This window comes from Entelurus aequoreus, linkage group LG06 (genome assembly GCF_033978785.1).
Source record: "Entelurus aequoreus isolate RoL-2023_Sb linkage group LG06, RoL_Eaeq_v1.1, whole genome shotgun sequence".
In the NCBI taxonomy this organism is placed as follows: Eukaryota; Metazoa; Chordata; class Actinopteri; order Syngnathiformes; family Syngnathidae; genus Entelurus; species Entelurus aequoreus.
In genome coordinates this window covers 63,687,085-63,710,640 of record NC_084736.1, presented here as the reverse complement: position 1 = coordinate 63,710,640, position 23,556 = coordinate 63,687,085, and the positions used below count along the sequence as shown (strand labels likewise).

Sequence of the window (23,556 nt, the reverse complement as noted above, 5' to 3'; positions counted from 1 at the left end):
TTCTCATAGTCATTCACCGACGTCCCACTGGGGTGAGTTTTTCCTTGCCCGTATGTGGGCTCTGTACCGAGGATGTCGTTGTGGCTTGTACAGCCCTTTGAGACACTTGTGATTTAGGGCTATATAAATAAACATTGATTGATTGATTGATTATACAAATGAGAATGCAAAAAAATGATTTTAAAATAAAAGTGCAGTCCCCATTTAAGCATGTCTGAAAAAAAGTCCCGTAATATATTTACAGTGTGAATATGATAGAAATGTGGTTACATTTTGACATAGGGGTCAGAGTATCCATTAGCATCCATAGCGGCCAAATGAACGCAGCGCACAACACCCACAATGAGGCGGTTTTGTTGGGTGCTGTACATAAGGTAGATGAGGACGCGACCGCGTTCCTCAACCTCTCCGCCATCTTTTGCAGACTACAAAAACACGGCAGAAAGGAAAAAGGTTAGATTTAAAGTATGCTTTGTGACAAACTGCAGGAATCGGTTGCATTTGGTCATGCTCTATAGAAAGAGAGCGGGTTCACCTCATCTTCGTAGAGAGAGATGCCTCGAGCTCCACCGGCTGTTGCAGTTCTCTTTGTCTGTGAGGAAGAACCTCACAGTTTAGTTAGAAGTTCAAGAGAAACGGAGCAAAAGCAGGGCTGCAATTCATCTTCACTTACAGGGACAACTCTCTCCAGACACACGTTAAAGTTTTTCTTCTGGTTCAGCTTCAGCTTCTTCAGCGCCACTCGGGTCTCCCCAATGAACTCATTGTGGCCAAACTTGTCCTCGTCGCACACGGACAGCCTGTGAAAAAGAGACAAAAGACGGGGAGGTTTTATTACTAAGAAAAGACAATTGAAGTGTACTTGCTGTATGCACCTGAGGGTCTTGCGCTGCATGTCTTCATCGGTCAAGCCATGGTAGGTGAGTGTCTCATTCCACGCCGGGTTGCGAGTGTTCCTCAAGGTTTTTGTGCGCAGCTTTGTTGACTGATAATATTGCAGTCATTTAGAACAAGACACATGAATGCTTTTATGTATTTTCATGCATGCAAGACAACACATTATTCATGACCTAATTTATTCTCCTTTCTTTATGGATACCACACCTTTTTTGTGAACATTTTACTCACTCCTTACCACAAGGTGCCAGGCTTGAGCTTGCAAAGAGCCAGAAGCCCAAAGCAATAGTGTTACACTCTTTTGTTCATTAGGACAGTGGTCCCCAACCACCGGGCCGTGGATCGATTGGTACCGCACAAGAAATAAAAAAAAATATGTTTTTATTTTTATTTTTTTATTAGTATTTTTTATTATTAAATCAACATAAAAAACACAAGATACACTTACAATTAGTGCACCAACCCAAAAAACCTCCCTCCCCATTTATACTCATTCACACTCATTCGCACAAAAGGGTTGTTTCTTTCTGTTATTAATATTTCTGGTTCCTACATTATGTATTAATATAGATCAATACAGTCTGCAGGGATACAGTCCGTAAGCACACATGATTGTATTTTTTTACGACAAAAAAAAAAAAATACCATACCAAACATACCCCCCTATCCCACCGCCCCCGGTCCGTGGGACACATTTTCAAACGTTGACCGGTCTGCAGTTACAAAAAGGTTGGGGACCAGTGCATTAGGACATGTACTACAGCAGTGCTTCTCAAATACTGGGGCGCGGCGCGTTACAGTATTAACGTCTTTATTCATTCTTGAACGATACACAAGCCGTGGCATGTAGGTGCTGGTGCCAGCAACTTAAATAGTGGATTGTACGGATAAATAAAAAACACAAAAAATATCATCACTTTTTCTATCGTATTTCAATAGAGGGGACGTGAAAAAAATAATGTCCAAAGGAACGTGCTACAGGCTACTAGCAGAGGTGTAGCATAAAATTCTGGGGCCCCATACACAAGTCTCCTGGAGGACCCCTCCCATTCCACCTTAAACCCAACATCACCACCCCACACTTGGTATGTTTTCAACTATTACATGGATTTGGTTGAAACCAGCTTTTTAAAACATACACTACCGTTCAAAAGTTTGGGGTCACATTGAAATGTCCTTATTTTTGAAGGAAAAGCACTGTACTTTTCAATGAAGATAACTTTAAACTAGTCTTAACTTTAAAGAAATACACTCTATACATTGCTAATTTGGTAAATGACTATTCTAGCTGCAAATATCTGGTTTTTGGTGCAATATCTACATAGGTGTATAGAGGCCCATTTCCAGAAACTATCACTCCAGTGTTCTAATGGTACAATGTGTTTGCTCATTGGCTCAGAAGGCTAATTGATGATTAGAAAACCCTTGTGCAATCATGTTCACACATCTGAAAACAATTTAGCTTGTTACAGAAGCTACAAAACTGACCTTCCTTTGAGCAGATTGAGTTTCTGGAGCATCACATTTGTGGGGTCAATTAAACGCTCAAAATGGCCAGAAAAAGAGAACTTTCATCTGAAACTCGACAGTCTATTCTTGTTCTTAGAAATGAAGGCTATTCCATAAAATTGTTTGGGTGACCCCAAACTTTTGAACGGTAGTGTATGTGAAAGCCTTAATTAGGTTTTTGACTATTAAAAGATGGAATTAACATATCGAGATAAATACCTCTGAATAAATAGGTTTTGTTCTGTCAACTTTTCATTTACTTAAGGTAGAGATTAGCTGACACACATAGGATATCATCAGGTAATACAAATCATAACAATACATAATTATTATTATGATTATAATGTTATTAGTATATCTCCTGGGACTTTACTCTCCTGTCTTCAAAACATAGCAACGCCTCTGTTTGTAACTTTAGTCGGGGGTCATTGAACGTACCACAGTTATGCGCAATGAAATGCGAAAGTAAAACTTATACATAACTTTCTCTTATGCTGCCACAGATAGGTAAAAACAAATATTTTTTTAATAACCCATCCTTGTTCCATAAATGCTAGTCTTAAAGGTGAGCTTTGATAATGTGTTGTAAAGTAGTCTTAGACATTCTTAATTTGATTCAAGATGACATTGAACTTTAATGGCTATTCTAATTGTATGTTAACAGTTAGGGAGTCTGTTTTTATAAATTACATATTTAAATGACAGAAAAAATAAATTGTCAAACTTTACAAAAGCCCATCCCACTTGACCCCCCTCACTTGGACGCCGCTGACCACTGATACTGTAACATGTAAATTATTACAATAAATATGTGCAAAGTCTTTATAAAAAATGTTTAACCTTGCTTGCCCCAGGAAGCAGGTGAAGCTTGACATAAGGATCTGCCAGTCCATTTGAATCCATTGGTTTCAAGCCCTGGGAATAAACATGCAGACATTGCATACAATGTAAATAACATACAGTATGCTGAAGAGCTATGTTGAGTTCACGTAAATATGGTAATAAATAATAAAGAAGCAATGCATGGTTCAAAATAGTGTTCTAAAAATTCAATATGTCAAAATTGACAGCACAAATTACTGTCATGTATGCCGAATGCATTGATTCACATGTACTAATCACATCGAAAGGAGGTTTGTTTAATTAATTATTAACACACCAGCCTTAATTTGAGTGGTTCTGTCCCTGAGTGCAAGTATTGAATGAGGAGAGCAGTACCTTTGCTTTGAGGATGCTACAGTGAAGGCTGTTGCTCTCCTGATCGTACATCAGACTGAACTCCAGAGAGCCCAGAGTGGCTGAAAGAGACCAAGAATAGTCAACACACCTCATTGTGTATTTTATGCTCCTGGTGTCACGGTTGTAATTGTGTGTCCTGTGCTTTATGCCTTTTATGTGTGCTAAATGTTTCGTGGCCCTCTGCTGCAGAGAGCCAATGGCCCTTCTGGGATCGCATAAAGCTATTGCATTATTGATCGATTGATATGATAAGGGACCATACATAGACGGTGACCGCGCTGTTGAATAATTTACAATGCACATTAACATTTTGCTTGTGAATGCAAGCTTGACAAAAATGTCCTGGCCTGGCCTCGTAGAAACTAATCACACATACTGAAAGGGGCTGTTAGCAACTTGCTCAAAGTTAAAATTTTCAAACCGATGAATATAACGAGAACACCACCGGCTAGCTTTTTGCTCGTCGGCCCAAGGGAAAAGTCTGGCTCTGTCTTGAACACACCCATACACAAACATTTGCATCCATGTTGTTGTTATGTAAGAAAATATATTCAATGATAGCTAATGTTGGGAGCTAAACTTTGCCAAGTCGCAAGCTGACAACAAACAACTAATGCATGTGTGTGCGTGTTACCTGGGTCATAGCCTACGTGCTCAAAGCAACAACACTTCCAAAAGTCAGCCACGTAAAGGTTGCAAACAGCACCTTTAATTCTATCGAAATGGAACCTAATTTTTAAAATTAGTGACACACACAACTATTTGAAAAAAGCTTAATTTTGCCATTAAAATGTATGACAAAATTAGGGATGTGGCCAAATCGGCCGATTTTATTTCAAATGTATGTCATTTCCATTGCCGACTAATGCCTTTCAATGTCCATCAAAAATGTAAATTGCCTCTACTTGACACTATTTATTTTTAGCAGCCAGCAGCTAATTATGTGTCTCCATACACAGTGAGGAGCCACTTACCTAAGTTAATAATAATCACCTCCATTATGGCAAATAAAATGTATTTTTTTATTATTTTAAGTATCCTTATTAAATACTATTATCACTGGAGGATGATGCTAAACATGTTACACACCGAGAGCAAGCCAGGAGCAGGCATGTTAATTGCTAAGCTAAGTGTAAATAACACCAAGACATAAGAGCTTAGTAACGTTTAAGAAGTGTATATGGAACCACAATACAGCAGAAAGTAAGTAGATATTAACAGGAAAAGAACAAGTAGATTTAAAAGAATGTAAAGAGAGGATAATATAACAACAACGGTTGGAAAGTCAGCATTGTCACACTCAGTACACAACATGTAAGATTGATTCCTAAATTGGTGGTGTCGATACCAACGGTAGTATCAGTAAATTAGCAATACAAAAGTGATTAGGTCAATATTTGTGTTTTCTCAAGACAATGTTTTAGGGGGTGTTTGTTTATAAACTCAGGGAATAATTGCTTGGACACAGCAGGATTTTGAGAGCAAAAACTCAAGTATTTAAATAAGTAGTAGACAGTTTTTACTTTTGTTTAGTATTTGTGTGCTATTGACTTTGTTTTGCTGAAACAATTGTATGTAATAAAAGAAAATAAGAAAGTACTTAAACTAGTGTGTTGATATTGTTAAACATTCAATAGCACTAACCATAAATTAACTGAAAAATGTAGAGTTAATACATGTGATCCGTTTTTGGATCGGCCGATCTCACACATGGATGATCAGTATCGGAATCGGTAGCACAAAAGCCAGATCGGATGTCCTCTATGCCGCACAAAATAAACATTAAAAAAATTATCCAAAAAGGGCAAACAATACTCCATTTAGATTTTGTGATTTGAACATTAACCAAGTATTAGTGATATTGTTATTATAGGCGCTTAGCGAACTATTTATAGCGGCGCCGTGATCACTAGCGTGTGTACTTATGTTCACATCATCTAGTGGTAAGCTTCCTCACTTCCCTGCTTGTAGAAGTATATTCCAAATCATCAATAAACCTCCGCCGTCCCCTGCCAGGGACGACGTGGCGAAGTTGGGAGAGTGGCCGTGCCAGCAATCTGAGGGTTACTGGTTCAATCCCCACCTTCTACCATTCTAGTCACATCCGTTGTGTCCTTGAGCAAGACACTTCACCCTTGCTCCTGATGGGTCTTGGTTAGCGCCTTGCATGGCAGCTCCCGCCATCAGTGTGTGAATGTGTGTGTGAATGGGTGAATGTGGAAATAGTGTCAAAGCGCTTTGAGTTCCTTAAAAAGGTAGAAAAGCACTATACAAGTGTAACCCATTTACCATTTAAATCATGTCTCTCACCTGGATAGTAGGAAAAAAAAAGATGTAATCTGACAAGTTGGTGCACTTTGACAGCCAATTTAGACACAAAAATGGCGAGAATGACACCAAGGCGCTTAGTTCTGTCCCCCTTCTCTTCGCAAGGATTATGAGTCATTCTTCATTTAAACGGCAGTAGTCGGCATATTTTAGTTGAACCCTTTGAAGGCCTTTTGATCAAATGATGTCCCAGTTTTGAATTGGTATACGTTTGCATAACATGACTTATTTCATTAATTTAAACCTGCGACATCATCTCATCAAAAGGCCTACAAAAGTGTAAAAAATGATTGATATTTTTGTTTGAAATTCGAGAACTTGGAGAAGATGAAAGTTAAGAAAAATATGAATCCAAAATATTTTTCCCCCCTAAAGACTTTAATGTTCCGTTTAGCTTTGAAAATAATTAAAATTGAATGTCCCCAGAGGGTTAAAAAACAACAAAAAAACAGCTTATCTGGTGAAAAGGTGACCAGATGATGAACTTACTGGCTTCATCAGAGTCATAGTCGTTGACGTCTTCTTCCTCCTCAGGCGGAGGAGGTTGATGTCGAGTGGGAGGAGCACTGTAGGCCGCCGGCTGCCTCCTCTCCTGTCCTACAGCAGGAGGCGCTCTCTGCTCTGAAGGGATTGCACCAGAAGAGTAAGCGCCTCCATCTCGTCCCACGGTGCCTACAAACGTACAGATTTTGGCTCATAGTTGAGGACTGTAAATGAGGACGTGCTTTGGAACTGCCTCAAACTCACCCTGTGGAGCCACAGAGGGTGTGACACTAGGCTGCGGTCTGGTGCTTTGAACAGGTACCATCCTCTTCATCGCCACAGGGCTTGCCTGCCCAGCCTCTTCAGGGCCAGCACTGCCTGTGGTCATTCGCCCAGCCGAGGGCTTAGGGGCCACAGGTGGGTAACCCGCACGGCCCTTTGGCTCCGCTCCTAAAAATAAGCATAATACAATAAACACACACTATTCATGAGAGAAACATGCATATTTACACTGCAGTGGAATATGTAATACTCCCCAGTCTCTCTGGGTACTTTTGATGTTGCAGCTTTTTTGTTCAAAGGCATTGACCTACATTCAGTGCAACAATCTGCAGCAGTCAACTACAGTACATACATACAACCACTCTATGGTCCATAGTGCTTGTTTGTTCATGCTTTCTTTTATCCAGAAGTCATGTGACAAAAGCGACAAAAGCCCAAGGGCACTGCAATTATGGGAGACAAAATGTTTGATGGTTGGGAATAAAACAAATAGGTAGGAGGTAAGAAAAGGACAGAAGAATATTCTCTTTTTAAAACGTGAACATTTTTCTTTCCATTGAGAGAATCTTCTAAGACAGGGAATCAGAGTACTGTTTGGAACTGAGCGACTGACAACAGTAATTTCAGTAATTAGAAGGGCTGACTACTCAATTAGGTGTCCAATTGTTGTCGAACACAGTCAATTACGTGGTCGCATTTTGATGTTGTAGACACAGGCAAGATGAATTGAGGAAATTCATAATGAGTGACTGTGCACGTGGAATGGAAGCATACTTGCCAACCCTCCCGATTTTCCCGAGAGAGTCCCGAATTTCAGCGCCGCTTCCGAAAATCTCCCGGGGCCCCCATTCTCACGAATTTCTCCTGATTTCCACCTGGACAACAATATTGCTACACCATCCTTCACTGGGCGCCGTTTCCGGCCGGACAATAATAACGGTTACACCTCGAAGTCAAGCGCGGCAATCAGAACAGAAGATGAAGAAGACGAAGCAGAAGAAGAGACATGGCGACGACGAGTAAGAAGAAGTACGCTTGCAAGTTCCAAAATGATTGGAAAAAATAATTTCAGTTCATCCTGCAAATTTTGTACATCAGACTTCTCCATTGAACACGGTGGCCGAACGGATATAGTCACTCATGAACGGTTAGAGAAGCACAAGGCTACGGCAACGCAGCACCGGTCACAGCCCAGTATTATGGGCCACCTTGCTAAATGAAGACCAGAGGGTGTAACTTATGCCGAGACAAAGATGGCTATGCTGATAGCTACAAGCAACATCCTGTTCTCATTTGCGGATGTTTTCAACAAATCCGTGAAGGATATGTTTCCGGATTCAGAGATCGCTCGCCAGTACGCAAATGGCAGAACAAAGGCTATTCAAATAGTGAAGGGTGAGTGTATAGGGTTGCCACTCGTCCCTTATAATACAGTCGTCCTGTATTTTAAGATCAAATTGTTAAATATTATTATTTATTTTTCTTTTTTTGTGTGTATATATATATATATATATATATATATATATATATATATATATATATATATATTATGTATATATGACCCCCAACGGGCCTTTTGAATATCTCCCTAATTCTGAGGTCTCAAGGATTGCAAGTATGAATGGACGCCAGATTGGTCTGATGTGGCAAACACAAGAAAATATCCACTCAAGTGTCAATTCTCCGGGTGAAAATACATTGCGGTTGCTGGAGGTCAGAGGAGAATGGTCATTTTGCTTGGAACCCAAATAACCGCAACTTTCAAGAGAGGTATTCTCTGAGCACACAACATGTGAGGGGCCATATGGAAGAAGCTACTGTACTTTTCGAACATGTAAAGAAAAATTTAAATATGTAAACTATATGATGCATCACTTGTAATTGCATGCATGGTCAAAAAATATTTAAACCACACCATAGTTGCCGTTTGAATAGGTTCACTAAAATGGGACGATTTGGTGAAACATTGCGCAGCTGAATAAGTATACAGATTTAGATTACAGCGTCAGCATTTGACCAAACAACGCTGAAGAATGGTCTCAGTCTCTTTTGTTAATGGCCCAGGTTCTTGGCAACGGTGTTTCAATTGCATTAATTGCTTTACATTCCCGAGCACTTTTAAACCTATCAGCCTACCCGAGTATAAACGCTGATTACGTCTGGTTTTCACAACCTCTGTATAGTGGTTCTCCAATATGCCAGCACATTGCGTTCCACGACCGGGCTTGTAACTCAAAACACTTGTCTCTCAAAGCAGCCCCACCTATTGAAACACCACAATTTTAACATGTAATATGCCTTTTAAAAATAAAAACATTTTAGATGAATACTGTTGATATTACAATAGCATGTACTACAAACACTACAGTAACAAGAGGAACAAGAAAATCACTGTTTATGTTCCACACAGAGGTATTTGAGTGACGGACCAGAGAGGTCAGTGTTGACAACAAGCGATATGTATGTCTGTGTAACAAAAGTAATGCTTGACCGTCCATTTTGTTTAGTCAGGACTATACAGAACAAACTGAAACACCTCAAACACAGCATTTGCAGCTTCAACTAATTTTTATGGATAAATGTTCGTCATTTGGACGTTTGTGGCCTAATGCGAACTGAGGCTGGTAGGCTGTTAACAGGTGGGACATATTTTAATGGTTTGTTTCTCTGATTTGAAATTCTGCTTTCTCTCTTCTTAGTTCCGATGGTTGGAGGGCAGTATTGTGATTTCTGAGAGGCTCTTAAACGTGCATGTCAACTGTCGAATCAAAAGTAATGTTTGTTTCTTTTGTAAACCAAGAAGGAACAACATAATGTAACAATATTTTAATTCTATATTGCTCAAATGGCCCAACCCCTCATGTTTTGTTTTTTGTTTCATTTTAAGCAATTTTTTTTTTATTGACAAAACCTCTCCATCATCCAGCTATTGATTTCTGTTGTCTGGTTAAAAAATAATAAATACAGAATGTGTTACTTTATCAAATGTAATGTTTACAGGGATAAACACATTCTAGAACTGACATTGCCGGGAACTGGACCCACATCATGTGGTATAAAAGGCAACTGCGCAAACCATTGGTTTACTATTGTCACCTGTTAGTTAGGTAACTGGTTTGGATTAAGTGTGCAGTCATTCTTAGATTCTTTTGGCACTTTTAAAACTATTTTTATTCTCTATCCAAAATTCCGAACTGACCACAACTCCTAAAAGCCCACATTTTCAATGGAGCTTGGGTGGTTTACGAGTTGTCGAAACCCCCAGCAAAATCTGAACCGTGTCCCAAAGCAGTCACCTGGTACAGGCGGGCAACGAGGGTGAACCACGTCCCAAAGTGGTCACGTGGTACAACTTGGTGGCGAAGCTTCACACGTCATAATTTCCGGCTCCTCCCCTAAATAAAGCAAGCCTCGATATCCGCTTCGCGGAAACACCTCCTCCATTATTAGACACACGCCTCAAAGTCTTGGCACATTTCCTCAAAATCCCTAGTTACAACTATACGCTACAGTAGAGGATTTTAGCATGATTGTGCATGTACGAGTCAGTCTGCGAGAGGTTATAGAAAAAAAAGGAAGTTACTGATTACAACTTTGGACTACAACCGAATAAAATTTGCGGGCTCACGCAAGGCTCCTTGGGTAGGCCTCTAGCATATATGTGTTTTATGTTGCACGATTGCACCAAGAAAAATTCCTAGTTTGTGAACCCGTTCTCAAACAATGGCAATAAAACTATTCAGATTCTGATTCTGATATATGGAGATATTTGCTGACATAAGTAAAGCAAAATACGTCACAATTGTCTCAAATTCCTAACGGCTTGTTTGGAGCACTTTTGGAAGAAGGTATGATTGTTCTATAAATATCTCCGCCATGCCTTCATGGTTTAATTTTAAATTTTTGGGATTTATGAGGATCTCAAAGGCAGGCACACACAGGTGAGAAAGGGTGGTTTTGCATAATAGAGCCCCACAAAAAGCTGGGAGACAGCTTGTACCTCAAATTACTTGTAAGTTTAGGTACTCGTAAGTTGAGGTACCACTGTACATTACTCTGATGGCCACCTATAATGTGGTTCTCCCTTGTGGATAAAAAAAAAAGTAGGGCAGTTCTAAAGACCAAACCCATACTAGCAAGGTGCACCGAGTAAAGTGACCAGGGAGCGTCGTCAACAAAATATTAATTTCCAACTTAGTTGATGTTGTTGAATATTGATTATTATCATATGTGATTGGACAAATATCAAATGTGCTATGGTTTGTGTCAATAGGGGTTTTGTTGGAAGCAGATCAGAATCATATCCACGGCGTAGCTGCCAAACATTACACCGACACCCAAATACCACATTTTCAATTGTTTAGGTTTAGCCCATGGTTATGTTAAACACATAACTATGGGCTGCACTTTAGACACCTGTAGGCTACGAGGAGCTAGCAGCTACACAACAGCTGAGCTAAAACGACACATTACACAATTAAGCATATCAAATAATTATAGTTGCTCATTACATACACATAGTTGTCAAGACAGAAGTCTGATAGAAAGTATTCAGTAACAAACGTGTCTGCATCATTCAACTTTCTACAACATGAGCTTGACTTAATGAATTATTGGGGCCACCAGGTGTGGTAAAATTTCAAAATACTATTGCTAAAGCATCTGCCATAAGGGTAGTATTTTTCTAGTATTGGTGACAATATAAATATAAGCATATTTTGTTACTTTCACCATATTGAATAAGTTACATAAAAGTTAGGGTTCAGAAGAGTTTGAGTTAATTGTGATATTGCTAAGGGGTCCCCTACCCTAACACCACCCCCCCAGTGGACCTTAGAGGCTGAAGAGACAACCATTGACCTCAAACATGACCTGCCCTCCGCTACTTGACTATTAGCTGACCTTTTTCTTAGATGTTTCTGAAAGTGATAGTATGACTAACACAGTCCTTTTTTCAGAAACAGAAGGGGGTGAGTGAGGGTGGATACAGACTCCTTGGAACAAAATCGACAATCATCCGACTCTGACACATTCCATAGTTTTAACGTTTTTCCCGTGGGTAAGAAGTTATAACTAATTTTAATTTGAAAATAACGATTTTACACATCGATAGTAGTTTAGTAGATCAAATTTAGAATATGGAGGAGGTGAGGGTGAACCATGTATAGTCTTTGATTTCACTGATATGATCAATACGGTACAAGGGAAAAGGTACGTACTGACTTGTGTTGACAATCACAGTGGTTGGCCGGAAGCAACAACAACCTCAAAAGAGGATGCAATATCAGTAATTAAATTACTTGTGAATGACCTAGTACCCCGACATGGTTTCCCCAAAAAGATTAGGTCAGACAACGGCAACCATTAAAAAAAAAAAAACTCACTTAGCCTTGGTCGAAAAGGCTTTCGGACTAGAACACAGGTTTGGGGTACCATCCTGAGTCCCAAGGTAAGGTTGAAAGGATGGACCAGAACATTAAAAACTAATTTGCTAAAATCTGTGCACAGACCAAATTTAATTGGATTGACATGTTGCAATTAGCGTTAATGATCATTCGAAGGTCCGTGAATAAAACTTTTACCGCCCTTTGAGTTTTTCACCCTATGAGCTGCATACAGGTCAGCCATTCACAGGACCAGCAGCCCCCCATGGAAGGAGGACTCAGCGTAAAACCAAAATGGTATTTTACACAAAAAAATTGCAGAATTTGTGTGCCAGTTCTTCTGTACAGATTCCCTTCCGCCCGCTGAGAGGGTCAAGATCAAGGTCATCAAACGCAAGTGGACGGAGCCCAGGTGGACTGGTCCCTTCTAGGTCGTAGAACGGACGTCCCACGCCCTTCGACTGGCTGGTGGAGGGGACACCTGGTACCACCTCTCCCTCTGCACTACAGCTGAAGAACCTGACAGATTACCAGCGGATGTCATTGCTGACATCGCCACATCATCTGCCCCACAGCCCAGGAGACGAGAGAGATTTTCTACCTACATTACTCTTTTCAACTTCTATATTGTATATCCTTGTGTGAGACCAATCCAGTATGCTAAATGTTTCTTAGTTTTTCTTGCTTGTTTTCAGCATAACTGTATGTGTCGTTACATTAAGTGAAAAGTTTGATGTTTATCCCCGTTTTGTTACCTAAATTACTCTGATATTGATAGACGAAAGGCAGGATGTTACACCCGGTAGTGTTCCCTGACGGACTGGTGTTTGGCCGTGTTCTACTGTCTTTGTGTCTCAGTTCATCCTTCCTGACAACAGTGACTGACAAGTGTCTAAGAACATACAGCGGACTTTAAATAGACTGGGTCAAAGGGGATAGCAAGACTTATTTTTGACCTGTGCAGTGTGATTAATTACGGGGGACACAATAGCTATTACCATGGTAATAACCTCTATATTTGTTACGACTCAACCCTGAACCATTGGTGTCGGATGCAGACAACATACTCTGGTAAGTTGTGCCCATCGTCCCTTTTATGTTGTTTTGGGGCTTGACCTGACTGATACAGATGCTAAAGGAATTATTAAAATTAATGTCCTTGAGAGGGCGTTAACTACCTCTACACCCTCTGTAGCACCTAAAGTACCACCCCACCTCGGTGGTGTTTCAAAGGCTCACATCTGTGCGTGCTAATGACATCACCACCGAAGGCCTGGTAACTTTGACCTTTGACCTTAGGAGCGGGTGCAGACAACCTGTGGCTCAGGTGGATGCCAAAACCTCGGTGACTGTGTTGCTTCTTCCGCTGGACGTCCCTTTTCCCACACTTACCCCGCCCCTTTTAAGTTGACTGACATGTGTACCCTTCTGTTGACAATGCCACCCGACTTCTTCCCTTTGTGGCCCAAAAGCTGAATTACACGCGTTTTCAAATTACAGGACCCTCTTCGTCCCCCAACAAATTGGGTGACATCAACCGTTACTGGTGCACCACACTGATAGATGGCTCTAGGATAGGCCCTTGGGCACGAGCTGACTTATTCTGGTGTTGTGGGAAGTACAGATTGTACATTAGAATCCCGACGTCAGCCGTTGGGCTTTGTGCTATGGTTAGACTGGTGACCCCACTCACCAAATTAACACCCCTTGGAACTCCTGTTTCAGCGGCCTCTCTAACTCCCCGCCGCCGTTGAGACTAACCAACCTGACTCGTGACACAGTTGAGGGACTTGCTGAACAACCTCCCTTGAGACCATCCAGAACCGCACAGCCCCTTGTGCTAAGTGTCACTAAAGGGGGTCTAGCAAAGTGGTAACTTTAAGACTTTAATGTGGGGCGTGCTTTATAAGTTAAAGGTCAATAAAGGTCAAAAATGCAGATTCTGTGTAAATGGAAGCTGGTGCTTGTTAATTGTACACTTCAAGAATTTAGAGATTAGGTCTGTAGCAGAATTATAGAAGTAGAGATGTGTTGAGTCGCAAAATCCAAACTGACAGAATTCAGTGTCAGGAAATCTGTCAAACTTATTTTACAACAATATGTCTTCCCATCTACTGACCTGAAATAAATAGAATGATCAATAAGTATATAAGTACCACCAAAAAAGATGACTGGTAATGATCTAAAGAGGTTAACATCTCCGGCCTGCTGCACCCACCAGGTTGTTGAGTTGCTTCCTCCTTGGGTTCGAAAGCTTTTGGCCCTTTGAGCTCTGCTGCTTTCGGTTTGGATAACGGCATGGGCGCAGGAAGGAATTGTTTAGGGAATCCTTTAAAGAACCAGGCACCAGACCTCTTCCACACCTGAGAAAACAGAATTGTTAAATGTTTTCTTCATATAAAAAGGTCAGTTCTTTGGTTTGTTTCCCGGCTTAAAGCACTCACCTCTCGCTGTTCCCTGCAGATTTTGCACAACCACACAGCACGTGGCCTGCTGCCGCACTGAGTGCCACACTTAGTACACATGTTCTAGGTAAAGGGAAAACAAAATGTTTGATATTTCTAGCATTATTACAAATCCACAACATGGTTCCATCTCATGATTGACCCCAAAGATTAAGTGTTGGCACAAATAAAACAGCACTATTTTTGCTAAAGAAAAAAACAGTTTTTCGAGTTTGTCAACTTAAGTCAATTTTATTTCTATAATGCCTACTCAACGTTCCAAAGTTTTTATATATACTGCAATAAATAATTGTCTGTTGAAGACAATATGCCAGTATAGTTTTTTGTCAGAAAATATTTAACACAATTTCTTTCTTCGTGGACAATTTTCTCTAGTCCCAACTGATTCTTTCAATACTATTTATTTTGCTATTTTAGGAGGAACGAAACTTTCCTTTTCAAAAAATCTAAATAAATTATTGACAAAAACTGGGTGGGAATATCTGGTTAACTGGTTCAAGTCCTATCTCTGTACAGGACATATTTTGTTAAAATTGATAACTGTGTCTCTGACCAAATGGCTATGACTTGTTGAGGTCCTCAGGGCCCGATTTTCGGACCCCTGTTGTTCAACTTGTACATGCTGCCATTAGGCCAGCTAATATGTAGCTACAATGTGTCCTATCACAACTATGCAGACGATGCACTTAGATCTATCTATGTGTCACTGACAGCAAGTGAATGTTGATTCACTTTGTCGCTGCATCAAACAGATCAATGTGTGGATACAAAAACAATTTTCTACAGCTAAACTCGGACAAAACTGAAATCATTGTCTTTGGCCCAAAGAAACTAGCATTAATCACCTGGAGATGCTCTGACTGAAACCTAATAATCAGGTAAGAGATCTAGGGGTAGTAATGGACACAGACTTGAACTTTAAGAGCCACATTAAGTCAAAAACATCAGCAGCTTTTTACCACCTAAAAACATTGCCAAAAGCAGAGAAATAATGTGTAAATTAGACTTAGAAAGAATAATCCATGTATTTGTCCCCAGCAGGTTAGACTACTGTAATGGCCTTCTGTAATGGGCTCTCTAAACAAGCTGTAAAGCAGCTGCAGTACATCCAGAATGCTGCTGCTCGAAACCTGACTAGAACCAGGATATACAATCATATTAGTCCAGTGCTTAGGTAACTACACTGGCTTCCTGCTTCCTTTAAAACAGCTCTGCTTGTGTACAAGTCTTTTCATGGTCTTGTGCCAGAGTACATCTCTGACATGTTAGAACCATATGAACCATCTCAAGCTCGGAGAACCTCAGGGAGTGGTCTCCTGCTGGTGCCCAGAGTCAGGAAAATGCGCTTCAGTGTTATGTTCCTAAAATGTGGAATAGTCTTCCTAAAGATATGAGACATGCATCAACTTTGGCAATGGTCAAGTCAAGCCTGAAAAGACTTCTATAATAGTGCATATGACAATTGAAAGTATTTTATGTACAGTGTTTGATTGATTTGAATTATTTATGATGGTTTTTATGACAATTGTATTTTTAGATTTTAATTTGAATTATTTTTCCTTCTTATAATTTTCTGTAAAGCACTTTGAATTGCTTTGTGTACAAATTGTGCTCTATGAATAAAATCGCCTTGCCTAAACAATATCTAAGTGTCAAACTATAAGGTTCATGCATTTGGTCGTGTACTTCTCTTTGCGGGGATTGGAGACTAACTACGCCGTGACGTCACATTGAGGTGGACTTATTTATTTAGACATTAAGTCAACCTCTCAGTCAGAGGAGGAGGAGCTACTCCCCCTCTGCCTCAGGCCATGAGAAAACACAAAAGGGGTGATAAAGTATTATTTTCATCTAATCTTGGCATGTGCATTATTAAACAGCGTGCGACATGCAGTGACATAAATGCTGCTAAAAGCAGCTTTTTTTTATGCAGCGTCCCAATTGATCTGCAAATGTGCAGGTTTACCTAATGTTGTGATCGGGTGAATTTGTATAATATTTATGAATTTTATTCTCGGCCGTATCTGGGAAGAAAAAAGCTATGACGACTTAAACATAGATTTAAAGTGTACATTTTCAAAATATTAATTATGAGGTTATGGGTGGGGCATGGTTTCATTTGCAATCTCGGAACGCTTCCAGAATCGAATATCTTGCAGACAGACCCAAAAACAGGTTACAAAAGTAACTGTGGAGCAAAATTTACTAAAAATTTGCACCAAAACCTATCCAGTAAACATTGTGTTTTAAATGTAAATTAAAATCATCATAGGTTCCTTTTCAGCGTTTACCTTTTTGCAGTCCTCACACACCACTGAGCTGACTCCAGGTGTGCCCAGCTGCTCCCCGCAAAGCACACAGCGGGAGAGTCCATCCCCACACACAGTCTTCTTCATGTCATCCAAGCGGTTTATTAAGCGCCTACAGAAGCACACGGTGAGATCTATTCATCCATACACCGGCTTTGGGACATTTAAGCTTGGTCTCACCCAATCCTCTCCTGCTCCATGACCTCCATTTTCTCAGCACGGGCGATCACATTGTTTATAATTTCTTTTTCTTCATCTGTCAGCTCTGGAGCAGTGGAGCCAGGACCAGGGCTTGGCTGCATGGTCCAGTTGCCCCTGTCAGCCAAACAGTAGTTAATATAGTCAGGGGTTTAATTGGAATCACACATTGGACACACCGATTGAACATACAGGATATACAGTCTCAAAAATTAAAAAGGTACGAGACAATAGCATTTCTCTCTGTATTGAGGTACATTTTTCAGAATGTTCTCTCAAAAGTACAATATTGGTCTTTAAGAGGCCAGAAGTATTTCGTAATACTACCAAAATTTGTACCATTTTAACTCAAAGGTACGTGCTGCATTAAAAATGTGTTTAGCTCATAGACAATACCTATTAGTAGTATTTAAATAGAGCATACTAATAGTACACTGCAAAAAAGTCAGTAGATTGTACTGTAAAAATGTGGGAGCCAAGTTGCCAAAAGGTTACTGTAAAAATAATTTCCATTTACACTAATGCACGGTTAAAAATGGCAGCTCAGTTGCCAGAAATTTTGAATAAAAATAACAGTGGTGCCATTTTTCCATTTACAGTAATGCACTGTAAAAACACTGTTCTTACGGAAGAAACTGGCAGCTCAATTGCCAGTATTTTCCATAACAATAACAGTGGTATCCTTTTTCCATTTACAGTAATGCATTGTAAAAACTAATTATGTAAATTTTACAGAAAAAACTGGCAGCTCAGTCGCCAGAATTTTTCCATAAAAATAACAGTGGTACCTTTTTCCCCATTTACAGTAATGCACTGCATAAACAATGACTGTAGATTTTACAGTTAAAAAAAGTAATCTTAGTCAATGTCGTACCGCTTTTCCATTTGCAGTAATGCACTGTAAAAACAGTCGTAGATTACACAGTAAAAAAAAAAACCTGTCAGCTTAGTCGCCAGAATTTTACCTTAAAAATAAAGGTGGTACCTTTTTTTCCCCATTTACAGTAAAAACGACTGTAGATTTCAAAGTAAAAAAAAGTGGTGGCATGGTCAAAGTTAAAGTACCAATGATTGTCACACACACACACTAGGTGTGGTGAAATTTGTCCTCTGCATTTGACCCATCCCCTTGTTCACCCCCTGGGAGGTGAGGGGAGTAGTGGGCAGCAGCGGTGGCCGCGCCCGGGAATCATTTTGGTGATTTAACCCCCAATTCCAACCCTTGATGCGGCGTGCCAAGCAGGGAGGTAATGGGTCCCATTTTTAATAGTCTTTGGTATGACTCGGCCGGGGTTTGAACTCACAACCTACCAATCTCAGGGCGGACATTCTAACCACTAGGCCACTGAGTAGGTCTGTAAAAACAAGTGCGGTACCGGTTTTCAATTGACAGTAATGCACAGTAAAAACGACAGTAGAAAAAATTGGCAATTTTTATGTACATTCTGGGTGTCTCATTCAGTAAAAAAAATTTAAATTCCATTCCGTTTTTTCAGGCGGTCTGTCATAACGTTTTAAGCATTCAATCAGACATTATTACAGACAGTATTAGTGTTTCTAAAAATAGGTACACTACCGTTCAAAAGTTTGGGGTCACATTGAAATTTTCTTATTTTTGAAGGAAAAGCACTGTACTTTTCAATGAAGATAACTTTAAACTCGTCTTAACTTTAAAGAAATACACTCTATACATTGCTAATGTGGTAAATGACTATTCTAGCTGCAAATGTTTGGTTTTTGGTGCAATATCTACATAGGTGTATAGAGGCCCATTTCCAGCAACTATCACTCCAGTGTTCTAATGGTACAATGTGTTTGCTCATTGGCTCAGAAGGCTAATTGATGATTAGAAAACCTTTGTGCAATCATGTTCACACATCTGAAAACAGTTTAGCTCGTTACAGAAGCTACAAAACTGACCTTCCTTTGAGCAGATTGAGTTTCTGGAGCATCACATTTGTGGGGTCAATTAAACGCTCAAAATGGCCAGAAAAAGAGAACTTTCATCTGAAACTCGACAGTCTATTCTTGTTCTTAGAAATGAAGGCTATTCCACAAAATTGTTTGGGTGACCCCAAACTTTTGAACGGTAGTGTATACTGGCCCCCAGACACATTTTTTTTTTCTAAATTTGGCCCCCTAAGATTCAAAATAATTGCTCAGGCCTGATATAGGGAAATGTTTAGCCATTATTAATATTAATAATGATAATACATTTTTTATAATATTACCATCTTTGATTATTGCTATAATCTCTATTCCATTAACTTTGGCAACCATTTTTAACATGATCTTGCAGTATTGTCAATTGTATCCTTCTAGATTTGAGTTAGTTGTGTATTGAGCTTTTACTCTCTTCAAATATAGATAGATGGATAGATAGTACTTTATTGATTCCTTCAGGAGAGTTCCCTCAGGATAATTAAAATTCCAGCAGCAGTGTGAAGAATTTAAATCAAATTTAAAAAGTAAAAGTACATAATGAGGTTATAAATGGAAATAAAATAGAAAATATTATAACAAGAATAAAAATAAAAAACAACAATAATAACATAACAGTAAAAATAAGAATATAACAAGAGAAACTAGGCAGTAGTGACGATATGGCTTCAAGCACACGTTTAAATCATCCTGACACTATCAGAATCAGAATCAGAAATACCTTATTAATCCCCGAGGGGAAATTAAGATATCTATCAGCTATTTCAGGGGTTCCTGCTATGTGAAGCACTTTAGGATGCATAGGTTTATAAATATCGCACTTTACATGGTACAACTTAAAGGCACATATATGGACCTGGACTGAAGGGTACAGAAAAAGATACACAACCAGCGACAAGCATTGTACTATTTTTTTTGAGAGTGTACAAATGTTGATGTGTACAGTACAGTAAATATACACATATTCATCTACAAAGTGTGTTCACGCTATGAACACAACGCTCCCTCCTCTACAGTCGGGGAGCAGATAAACACAGTGCAGAGGGAGCGATGAGACAGATAGTGTAGGAGTGTATCTACTTACTGCTCTTTATCACTGTGTCACAGATCAAACATCAGAGGGATGCAGGTGGAAACAAAAGATTAGTCTTTTCCAACTGTGCAACCAAACGACAACACCACGTGCTGATTATCGTGCTCACCTAGCGTGCATGGTTCCCTGCCTGTCGTTGGACACCCAGCGATCTGAGCTGCTGCTCATCACAGTCTCAGTCATGGCACCACTAACACATTCTGTAAAACAAATGAAAACCAGATTAGATTTGTTTCATAAAAAGGTAAGACTGTTATCCACTTCCTTCTGCCTAATTGGCGGGAATTTATAGTGAGGGTTCTGACAAGTACAGTCAAGAGTCATTAGGAGAATGATTAGTTCTAATTTAAATTTAGCCGTTTGTTTCTGTATCTGACGCCTATGCAGCACTAACTTAACTGCCACGCCGGTTTGCTCAGTCATCAGAGAGGACATTTGGTCCAAATGGGCCTGAACAGTGCTGAGCTTTAATTGGCAGCCTATCCGATGCATTTAATTGCTGGAAAGTTATAGTGGGGGATATGTCAAAGGTGCATAAATGATGACCTCATGTTCATTGCCATCATGACGGATGTAAATCAATGATTCAGCTTATAATCACTTTTCCATTCATTTGCTTGCTTCATGCAAAGTCACAGGCCTGGAATAGCGATCAAATATCCACTGAGACCAGGGCTATTCTTCTAAATTGTTTTGTGGGCAGGACTTCTCCCTTCACTATTAATTAGATCTATTTTGTATATTCCGGAGAACCAGCATCCTCTACAGTAGACATTTGATTTTGGTCTATTTAGTTTGTCAGAGTTACAGGCTGCTAGTCAAAAATTATCTTTATAACAGCACTGTTTAAAAATATACATCAAAAATGTTTTTACATTTTTTTAACAATTTTTTTTATAACTAAACATGCGGGCCAACAGTTGAATAGCCCAAATGATGAAAAAGAGAGGACCTAAAAGGGAACCTTGAGTAACACCACTAGTATAACTAAAGAAGTTGAACAAATGCCTACAGACTGCATCTGAAGTAAACAAGCTACAGCAACACTTTAGTTGCATATAAGCTACATGCACTCCATATTTCTACTGCTCGCTAATGTTACCACATCTGAGTTATTGTTTAGAAATGGGGAAATAAATATAAAAGTACACTTCATTCACTAATGGTGTTACAAAAAAGATAAGTTAGAATAATACTTAATGCTGGATATAGAGAACATACAAGCACTTGATTTATTGAATTAAAAATAATAATAATTATAAATAAAATTTATAAGGCGCCTTTCTGGGCACTCAAGGACACCGTACAAAATCACAACAATAAAATCAAATTGGATAAAAAAAACAACAACAACAAAGAGAAAAGAAAAGATGATTACAGTGAATAAGCAGTCAGGTATAGGTGTGTTTTGAGTCTTGATTTGAAGAGGGATATTGAATCTAAGTTGCGAAGGTCTGGTGGTAATCAATCAATCAATCAATGTTTATTTATATAGCCCTAAATCACAAGTGTCTCAAAGGGCTGCACAAGCCACAACGACATCCTCGGTACAGAGCCCACATACGGGCAAGGAAAAACTCACCCCAGTGGGACGTCGGTGAATGACTATGAGAAACCTTGGAGAGGACCGCATATGTGGGTAACCCCCCCCCCCCTCTAGGGGAGACCGAAAGCAATGGATGTCGAGTGGGTCTGACATAATATTGTGAAAGTCCAGTCCACAGTGGATCAAACACATCAGCGAGAGTCCAGTCCATAGTGGGGCCAGCAGGAAACCATCCCGAGCAGAGACGGGTCAGCAGTAAAGAGTTCCAAAGATGTGGGGCAGAGTGGCTGAAAGCTCGGGCACCCATGGTAAACAGTTTACATAAAGTGACAGTGAGATGGATGGATGAAGAGGATCTTAGGGAACGTGAGGGCCTGGCGACATGGATCAGATCAGAGAGATATGATGGAGAGAGGTTATGGATGGCTTTGAAAGTGAGGAGAATTATTTTAAAGTGGATGCGATGTTTGATGGGTAGCCAGTGGAGTTGCTGCAGAACAGGGGTGATGTGCTGGATTGAAGGGGTTCTGGTGATTATCCGGAAATGTTGAAATTCAAAGACTTGGTGCATTTGCAAACAGTTAAAATTATGCACAAAGCAAACTATAACCTGCTACCAAAGAATGTACAACAATTCTTCTCAATTCAAGAGGAGAAATATAACCTTGGAGGAAAAAGCTAATTTAAAACAGTTGTATGCACGTACAACACTTAAAACCTTTAGCATATCCGTGTATGGAATTGAATAATGGAATGGATTAAGCAAGGAAATCAAACAAAGTACTAATATGATTCAGTTTAAGAAACTGTTCAAACTATATGTATTCGCACAAAGAAGAAGAATTAGGATAAACATCTTGAACTTTAAAAAAAAAAAGTATCTCATTCGTCTCCTAGGCAAACCATAAATTACTTAACTACTTAATTATGACAAATTTAACTATTGTGTATATGTTTCAATGTACAATATTTATTTATGTATTTAATATTTGTTTACTTATTTGTTGTATAATAATTTATTTACTCATTCATTTATTCACTATTCTGTTACAATAGAGAACAAATGGGATAAAACTGCTATGATTCTAAAAGGGGTAGGATTAAATAAGATGCTTCTGCTTCTTCCTACTCCTTTCCAGACATGCTGTAATGAAGCAACCGGAAATATGTGATTGTAATTGCATTGTATGCATGTTCGAAATAAACTGAGACAGACTGACTGACATGAATCACATTAGGAAAAACGTTTGTTACTGTCGAAAAGGAGAGGACTTAAAAGGGGTGACTTGAGGAACGCCTTACTTAGTTATGTAAATCACAAGTTTGTTATCAAGGGTAAAATATCAATGCAAGGATCTGCCAATGGGTTTATGTTGGTCCAAGTTCCTCTAAACAACAGGAGCACCTTGTGTGTTTTTAGGAGTTTGCTTCATTAATGTTTGTCTCCCAAGTTTTGAAATAAACTCGGGGGCTGGTATGTTGCAGCCAGTTTTAAAAGCCCTACACTAGACCAACTGCTACAGTACATGAGCACATTTCCAGGATTCATATTTAAAGCCCAATCAACCAACCTCACCCCATTCATCAATTTATTGATCGGATACATTGGCGCATTAAAGCATGACTAATGCACCAAGGATCAGCACTGGCCCCAATGTTATTTAACATTTTCATTAGTGACCTGCCATGCATAACATCTCTGCAGAACAGATATACAGACGACCTCGCTCTTCTTCACACTGACAGATGCTGTTCGAAAGTATAAAACGTGCTTCTGGCAGACATAGCACTGGTAGCAGCCTGTCTCAAGACCTGGAGACGAGCTGAACATGGCACATCTGCGGTCCCTTCCAAGCTTTCTAATTTGTGCCCATTGGGTTGA

At 39.6% G+C, this 23,556-nt stretch overlaps 1 protein-coding gene across 4 annotated transcripts in view; it reads right to left on the bottom strand.

Annotated features, from left to right (window-relative positions):
* The window catches only part of LOC133652443 (rabphilin-3A-like), a 55,244-nt gene that overhangs the window by 5,516 nt on the left and 26,172 nt on the right, over positions 1-23,556 (bottom strand). For 2 of the 4 annotated variants that reach the window (XM_062051204.1, XM_062051203.1), the window contains 14 exons: positions 20,238-20,328; positions 20,120-20,131; positions 17,077-17,211; positions 16,879-17,008; positions 14,567-14,650; positions 14,341-14,485; positions 6,721-6,906; positions 6,463-6,645; positions 3,625-3,704; positions 3,247-3,321; positions 876-985; positions 674-800; positions 536-592; positions 271-425 (listed from right to left, as the gene is read on the bottom strand). In XM_062051204.1, coding sequence (XP_061907188.1) covers positions 271-425; positions 536-592; positions 674-800; positions 876-985; positions 3,247-3,321; positions 3,625-3,704; positions 6,463-6,645; positions 6,721-6,906; positions 14,341-14,485; positions 14,567-14,650; positions 16,879-17,008; positions 17,077-17,211; positions 20,120-20,131; positions 20,238-20,311 — 1,553 coding nt within the window. In that variant the 5' untranslated portion in view covers positions 20,312-20,328. The remainder of the gene's footprint in view (positions 1-270; positions 426-535; positions 593-673; positions 801-875; positions 986-3,246; positions 3,322-3,624; positions 3,705-6,462; positions 6,646-6,720; positions 6,907-14,340; positions 14,486-14,566; positions 14,651-16,878; positions 17,009-17,076; positions 17,212-20,119; positions 20,132-20,237; positions 20,329-23,556) is intronic. The other 2 variants (XM_062051206.1, XM_062051205.1) reach the window with 1 other exon arrangement.